Genomic DNA, 8,801 nt, shown 5'->3' on the forward strand with positions numbered 1-8,801 from the left:
TATTTTTTCACATTTTTTAATAAATTAATATACGACGTCGTTTGAGACACTTGAGTTTTGATGATTCTGATCAATGGAGGGTTTTGCAAAGGTTTAACAGTATCAACCAAACAGCACAAAGCGATTTGATTCACCATCAACAGAAAACATGAGAAAGGTCTCGAATTCAATCGCGTTCTTCTCTCTTCTCACTCGTCGCAGATCAACTTCCTTGTCTTCTTCTCTCGTTCCCAAAACACGCACTTCAAATTCACTCTTCAACAACAACCAATGCACGAATCGCCACCAATTTCTCGCCGAAAAAAACGATTTTATCGCCATCCCATTTCGAAACACGAGCACTCTCGTCGAGAGGACCTCTCAGGTGCCCTCAAGGCAGCGAAAAAGCATGGAAAAATCGAACCTTGAAGAGGCTTTTGAGTCAGCAGAGACCTCATCGGAAATGGTGAAAATTTTCAACGAAATGGAACGTGTTTTTGAAGAGAGAGAGCTTGGTTTGGCTTCTTTGAAGATTGGTCTAAAACTTGAACAAGAAGGTGAGGACCCTGAAAAAGCTCTTTCTTTTGCTCATAGGGCATTAAAGGCTTTGGATAGTGATGATAGTGATAACAAACCTAAATTGACTGTTGCAATGGCATTGCAGTTGTTGGGGTCTGTTAATTTTGGATTGAAAAGGTTTGCTGATAGTTTAGGATACCTTAACAGGGCTAATAGGGTTTTGGGTAGGTTGCAAGTTGAGGGNNACTTGAGAATCTTAGGAAGTGTTTGGAGATTAAGGAGGAGACTTTTGAGGAAGATGCAGTGGAATTGGGGAAGGCGAATCGCGAAATGGCGGAGGCTTATGTCGCGGTTTTGAACTTCAAGGAGGCACTGCAGTATTGTACGAAGGCGCTGGAGATACATGAGAAGCACTTGGGGAGGAATTCGGTTGAGGTTGCACGCGATAGGAAGCTTCTTGGGATTATTTATAGTGGGTTGGATGAGCACGAGAAGGCGCTGGAGCAGAATGTCTGGGCGCAGAGGGTTTTGAAGAATTGGAACCTTAATGATGATTTGTTGCGCGCTGAAATTGATGCTGCGAATATGATGATTGCTTTAGGGAGGTATGATGAGGCCGTCGGTGCCTTGACGAATGTTGTTCAGCAGACGGACAAGGACAGTGAGACCAGAGCACTTGTGCTCTTGTCGATGGCAAAGGCGTTATGCAATCAGGAGAAGTTCACAGACTGCAAGAAATGTTTGGAGATTTGTCTTGGGATTCTTGACAAAAGAGAAAGGATATCTCCTGTGGAAGTTGCTGAGGCATACTCGGAGATATCAATGCTGTATGAAACCATGAACCAGTTTGAAACAGCAATTTCCTTGCTGAAGAGGGCACTTGCTTTGCTCGAGAAGCTCCCACAAGAGCAGCACTCTGAGGGAAGTATCTCCGCCAGAATAGGGTGGTTACTCTTGCTGACTGGTAAGGTGGAGCAGGCTATTCCTTGTTTGGAAAGTGCTGCCGAAAGATTGAAAGACAGCTTTGGTCCAAAGCATTTTGGAGTCGGTTATATTTACAACAATTTGGGAGCAGCATATTTAGAGTTGGATAGACCCCAGTCTGCTGCACAGATGTTTGCAGTTGCGAAGGACATCATGGATGTAGCCCTTGGTCCGCACCATGTAGATGCAATTGAAGCATGCCAGAACCTCTCAAAGGCTTATGGTGAGATGGGAAGGTATGAATGACATTCTTGGTTAGATGTCATATCTTTATACTTGTTATCTTGTGTTTTCGGTTGTGAGAACATCTTGTTTTGGGTGACTTACTATAATATATAATATATGTGATCTTATTACTTGTATTGGTCCAAAGTCTAAATAGTGTGCTGACCAGAGTCCATTGAAACTGTTTCTACGAATTTCTTGGATGGCTGAGTTCTCATGCATATGAGTGTACAATAGTTAATGTGTCTCCATGTGTTTTCTCATTATCTTTATATATGCTGTTTTGAAGCAAAAGTTAGTAATGAATAGTTCTTCTCTCTCATATGTAGTTCTTATCAGCTATAAAGTAAATGACGTCACTGCATATATGATAATGACGGGATGTATTGGCATGTAGTCGACTCCACTTAGTGGGATAAGATTCTGTTGTTGTTGTTGTACATGGCTATCCTCATTTCAATACTTGGTTGCACAGCATGGAATTGTATTCTTCAAATATTTGATGAAATTTAAGGGAGTCTAAAGATAAAGATAAAATCCTTGTTTCAATTCCCATGTACTATTTGGTTTAGAGACTTTGGGTGGCAACGGATTTTAAGTCTTCCCATGTGCTGCTATGGTCCAGATGTCTATTAAATCCATCCTCACCAAAACTTCCGCTATCAAATTTGATTCTTCTTGATCTTTCTGGCCCTTTATCATTTCTATGTCTTTCTCTATCATTTCTATGTCTTTCTCTTAGTTTTTGAGATTTTTCTCTGACTGAGACCTCCAGAACAAGCAAACGCACTCTGTCCCAAAACCGTGCTTGTCACGAAAGTTTTGAGGCAATTTCTTCGTTTGCGACAGTAACACGACTTCCTTAATATAAATTCTGGAAGTTGCTTCTCAACAGACTCGCCCGTGTGATCTTTACTCGATGGATGATCTCATCGGGCACATTGTTGAACTACACATTTATGTCATGGTTTTTGACAACTGATAATTGATTCCATACTGTTTTTTAAATAAAATTTTATCTTGAAATTGCAGCTATGGCATTGCAATCGAATTTCAACAGCAAGTTATCGATGCGTGGGAAAACCACGGAGGAAGTGCAGAAGAAGAACTTCGGGAAGCCCACCGGCTTCTTGAGCAACTAAAGAGAAAAGCGCGAGGCACATCTGTCACCGAGTCTCCTACGAAGGCTTTGCCCTTACCTCATTCACCAGCTGCTTCCAGGAGCTCCCAATCCGGAATGCCATTACATCGATCCGGGAAAGCATAGCAGACTTCATGTTTTCACATTGCCACTGCATATGCCAAGGAGTTTCTATAGGATTGGCATTTAGAAACTCATTGCTGGTTTTGAAGTTTTCTTACAGGTTTTATAGGTAATTACTGTAACTTAGCTGTAGTCATATCTTGATCATTTTATTCAGAATTCTTTTTTATTTTTTTCCTTCAAATAATATAATAACAATACTACTTCCGTTATTTGTTTGTGTCCCTTATTATTTGCTAGCAAGCACCAATATATCTTTGTGCTTTCTTATGGATTGATGATTGTTCACCTTTGGAGAGAAAGTAAGAAAATTGTTCTTTTTCCAGCTGTAGTAGATGTTGTAAAGCCACATCAATAAGGCAGTGTTTGTGTTGGGACTGAGATTTAGTATTGTGTTTGATGGTCAGAGATTGGAACTAAAATTTCAGTCTCTTTAAGTATCTTCAAACTGAAATTTCTGAGACTAAAACCTGAAATTTTAATAACATTTTTTTAAAAAAAATATTTTTATTTAATTTTTTAAATTTCAAATTTATCCTACCCATCAATCTTCATAGTTATCTTAAACCGAATATGATACTTTGACATAATTCAGGCTAGTACATTTTACATCAAACATAATACAAAAAGTTAATTTAGTCCCTATCTCTCAAAGTAATCACTAAGCTAAGTATTTAAACTACTAATTTAGTACGGTTGTTATTTAAAGACTAATGTTGCAAGAACTTAGAGTTAGAAAAAGAGTAACAAGACATTTATCTTTATTTGTGTTATTTTAATTTTATTAAAAATTTGATGATCATGTTATTTGTAATTTTATGCTGGATTTTAAAGATTTTATTGTTTTTAATTTGAATTTAGTTTTTTAGTTTTGTATTTTTTATTTTATTAATTTGTATGAAATATGGAATGATTGAATTTTATATTTGCTTGAAAAATTTTTATTTTTCTACAGATAAAGTCGGGTTGAGAATTTTAGGGTGCGGGTAGAGTTAGGGTTGATAGTAGGGGTGGCAATGGGTAGGGTAGAGTAGGGTTGAAGTCAACCCTAACCCTACTTGCGGGTTGAGAATTTTATATAAACTCAACCCTACCTTACCCGTGGATTGAGAATATCTCAACCCTAACCCTATCCATTCTTAACCCGCGGATACTTGACCCTACCCGCGGGTTAGAAAAAGGATGCAACATTATTATATAACTTGATGATAATTTGAACGGACTTTTATGTAAAAAAAAAAAAGTATTAAATTATCAATTAATGATCTTCTTTTAGTGGCTAAGAATTTTTTGCATCTAGTGAGAGATCTTTGAATCAACATTCACTTGAAACATATTTCTATATAAGTATATAACATATACATATATAGGGTGCGAGTTGGTCGAGTAGGGTTGAAGCTCAATCCGCATCCTATCCGACCTGCACCCTACCCTACCTGCACCTTACCCTACCTGCTGCGGATCAGGTTGGCAATCCTATCCGACCGGGTAGGGTCGGATTGGGTATCCGCGGGTAGGGTACACCGGTACATGTTGCCACCCCTAGTTGAGAGATTCTCAACCTATAGATAGAATATGGTTGAATTTTAAAAAAATTTTTTACCCACAAATAATGTTAGGTTTGAGTCTAAATTCTATATTGCCCTACTCATTGTCAGTCCTATGATAAACTAACTATATCTTAGTAACCAGAAATTTATTCTTCTATAGCAGTAATGTGACTTTTTTTTTTTTTTCTGTTTTTGTTCGAAGTCTCCTATGAGATGGGTGGAGCAGGCCGGCAACTATTGAAAGCTGTGTAAAAGATATAAAAATTTGAATTTCAGTATTTGACTTTTGGTATGAAGACCATTGGAAGAATCAGTTAATTGCACTAAGACAAATAAAAATAACTATAAAAAGAATTATAATTCGGTAACTAAAACAATCGTAAGAAATATAATTTAATGAGATCAGGTTCGATGAAATGAATTTATATAAGAACTTTGGTACATTTGATTAACCAACAAGAAAGAAATGCCAATTAATTAATAAGACGACTGTGATCTTAAGTCAAAAGAATTAATGAATATATAATAGAATTTAATTTTGATGCCTATCAATGTAAAATTATTTTATATGTGTATTTAATCACATAATGTCATATTAGTAAAAATAATTACATTCTATATTAATTGCGTGAATAATCATTTAAAAAAATGATTGTGATTGTATAACTGTATAAAAAGTTTTATACTGTTAGTATATTAAAATTAAACTATATATAATAATACACAACTTGTTTTAATTTGTTCTTCTATCTCTATTAATACAACTAACTCCCTCTCCATTTTTGCCTTAGTCTCATTCTCATAAAAGTTAATCTAAGGAAGAAATTAAATCATCAAAGGGGTGATGGAGAAACTAGTTTCAAGTTGGGGAAATAATGTTAAGGCTCTCCCTCATAATTACATATTTCCACCAGAATTAAGACCAGGAAACAACCTCAAAATCTCCTTCACCACCAATATACCTGTTATTGATCTCAGTGAACTTGAGAATCATCATCATAGGTTTCAAACTATTCAAAAAATTATCAAGGCTTCTGAGGAGTTTGGATTCTTTCAGGTTTTATGCCAAGTCCTTTTCTTTCCTTAGCATAAATTTTAAACGAGTAAAGTATGTTTTTTGTCTTTGACATTTGTAATTTTTTCCAAAAAAAAAAGTAATGTTTAATTTTATTCAATTTTGTTTCAAACATTTTAGATGGGGTTAATATCCAGGTATAATTTTAGCATAAATTAAAAACATTAGAAACAAAATTGAATGAAATTAAACGTTAAGAATATTTTTTAAAAAAATCTAAGAAATTAGAAACAAAAATATATTTTATCAATTATAAATAGATGATTATTTTTATTTATTTTAGTGTTATATATAGTGTTTTGATGGAAATATAATATATGGTATATATTATTGAATTAGGTTATCAACCATGGGGTAGACATAAATCTAATGAAAGAAACAAGGAAAGTTATGAAGGAATTATTTGAGATGGGTGATGAGTATAAGCAAAAGCTGTATTCAGAAGATCCTTTGAAACCATGCAGATTATATACAAGTAGACCTACATATGCAACTGATGATAATCTTCATTTATGGAGAGACAGTTTTATCCATCCATGTCATCCTTTGGACCAATGGCAACATTTGTGGCCTCAAAATCCAACTAAGTACAGGTATATATGTAATCTTGTTTTTTTTCCCACTAAAATTATTGAACTCTTAATATTAAAAAAATATCATCATTATCCTTCCTATACTTATATATATAATATAGAGTTTAATTTTAATACACGTTAGAAACGTTTTATATAGTCATTTAATCGCATATACTCATTTGAATAATTATTTACGTGATTAATATAAAAACGGTTCAACTAGGTATCCTTTAAATATGGTACAATTTTCAGCCTTTTCTTACAGTAATTTAAAAAAAATAAAACTAACACATCTAAAAATTGTAAATAGATTTAGTGTCTTTAAAAATTAAATTCATATTTAAAATTCAAATTAAATCAAACTAACATTTAAAATTTAAATCTTAAATTTCTGTTTTAAATTTGATATAATAATATTTTATAATTTAAATACACATCTAAAATTCAAATTACTCAAAATTTAAAATTTAACTTTTAAAATTCTAAAGGTTTTTTACTTTTTAGAATGAATTAACTCTGACGGGTGCAAAGAAATTATGATTAAGTTCTATTTAGTAGTGTGTTAATGATAGAAAGATGTTATTTTTGTTGCATAGCTTTCATAGTCAATTAGCTTGTTGGGTTGGTTGCATGGGCTGGTTACACTGAAATTAAAAGAAATACATCTATTTATTGGGATGAGAATAAAGATAAGAACTTGTACAAGTAATTAGCGTGGATTATTACGATTCAGGACGTGTACTTAATTAGTTTGAGTAAAGAAGCAAAGAGTAATCTAGAGTTTACAAGAGAAGATGTAGCTGATATAGTCATAAAAAAATGTGTTTTTATTTTTCAATTATAACACATCTAATAGTATGATATTATATACAAAATATTCTTAAAACATATCTAAAATGATAAAAATCTAGTTTTTAGATATAAACGTTTTCAAAATCGTTAAATTCTAGTTTTTAAATAAAAACGTACATAATACAATTAATCTTTTGATTTTTGATTCGATAAAATGCATCTAATATTTATTATTTAAATTATTGGTTGGATTTTTTCGTTACTTTTCAATGATAACACATCTAATAGTATGATATTATATACAAAATATTTTAAAACACATCTAAAATCGTAAAAATTTATCAGATGTGTTATAATCGAAAAATAACAACACAATTTTAAATTAATTGTTGATTATAATAATTTTGAAAACTAATAAGTATCGAAAAAAATTCAACTAATAATTTAAATAATAAATATTATATTCATTTGATCGAATAAAAAATCAAAAGATTAATTGTATTATTAACGTTTAAATTTAAATATTTAAAGTTAGACTGATTTTGGATGTGTTTTAAAAATATTTTGAATAAAATATCATACTATCATATGTGTTATAATTGATAAATAACAACAGAATTTTTATGACCATATCAACTACATCTTCTCTCTTAAACTCCAGATTGTTTTTTGCTTCTTTGTTCAAATTACTTACGTAGAAAGTACTTTATTTGCAACAACTTTATTAATAAAATTAAATAAAATCAACCTTGTTCCAATTAAATCAGTAGTGTTTTTATGTTTAAATTAAAATATAATTAAAAATGTTAGAACATGATATTTCTTAACAAATTACATAAACACATGTGTAAAAAATAATGATACCTTTCACCAATGCAAAATGAGAGAGTGTTTCATCTGAAAAGTGGTGATAGTCTTCACTAATGAAGACGAGATGGAGAATTCAGCTGGCGGCATCCTGTTTGGTTTGGGATTCACTAATGCGTGTGAATGTCTCGTATAATAAGGAATTTAAAAAACTGTATTTGTTACGTGAAGTTACGAAAGTAAAGCAAAGTCATAGTAACCACCAAAGAAGTGGGTGGGTTTTAAAATTTAAATTTAAATTAAAATCTAATTATAGATATGTATCTACAAAATAAGAATATGTTACACTAAAAAAATAATTAAATATTATTTAAATCTGGTTAAAGATTGATTAAAGACTGATTAATATTGTACAACTAGCATTTTCCATATAAAAATAATTATTTTTTCTAACACGATGATATTATATGATTAGATGCATACATAAAATTAGTGACAGTGAATCAAAATTAAATTCTAATATAAATGTTTCACATCTCCAGCAAAATTGTTTCTGCCATGTAGAAATTATTTATGCTTCACACAAAAAGTATCATGAATTATATTATTTGAATTAAATAAAAATATGCATCTGAAATGTATAGTGTAAACTAAGATTTTAAAAATCGAACCGGTCATTGAATTAGTAAATTTAGAAGTTCAATTATTCAAAAGTTTAACCAAAATTCAATTGGAGTTGAACTAAATATAATAAAATAATATATTTATATATAAATTATATAATTTTTAAAAAGAAAAATGATCATTTTGTGATTTATTATTTTAAATTAGTTAACCGCTAAAAAACTAGAGAAATTCGACTGATTAACTAATTTTTGACCGATTATTTTTTATTTTGACTAGTTTGTTGCCAACTGATTTTTATCTTAGATCGAACCAATTTAGTGATTGATTCTCAATTAACAGGTCAAACAAGTCGATTCGATTTGGTTCTTAGAACCGTGCAAACTCTCTTACACAAATAAATCTTT

At 31.6% G+C, this 8,801-nt stretch overlaps 2 protein-coding genes across 2 annotated transcripts in view; both read left to right on the plus strand.

Moving 5' to 3' along the window:
• LOC107626967 (protein KINESIN LIGHT CHAIN-RELATED 2) lies at nucleotides 55-3,239 on the plus strand. Its single transcript, XM_016329849.2, is given in 3 exon segments — nucleotides 55-740; nucleotides 743-1,718; nucleotides 2,740-3,239. Coding segments are annotated over 3 exon segments (1,803 nt in total). The 5' UTR covers nucleotides 55-148; the 3' UTR covers nucleotides 2,975-3,239.
• The window catches only part of LOC107628233 (protein DOWNY MILDEW RESISTANCE 6-like), a 5,100-nt gene continuing 1,617 nt past the window's right edge, over nucleotides 5,319-8,801 (plus strand). The window contains exons 1-2 of the mRNA XM_016331000.2: nucleotides 5,319-5,578; nucleotides 5,936-6,189. Of these exons, the coding sequence (XP_016186486.1) occupies nucleotides 5,366-5,578; nucleotides 5,936-6,189 (467 nt within the window). The 5' untranslated portion in view covers nucleotides 5,319-5,365. The remainder of the gene's footprint in view (nucleotides 5,579-5,935; nucleotides 6,190-8,801) is intronic.

The sequence above is a fragment of the Arachis ipaensis genome, chromosome B02, assembly GCF_000816755.2.
Source record: "Arachis ipaensis cultivar K30076 chromosome B02, Araip1.1, whole genome shotgun sequence".
Taxonomy (NCBI): Eukaryota; Viridiplantae; Streptophyta; class Magnoliopsida; order Fabales; family Fabaceae; genus Arachis; species Arachis ipaensis.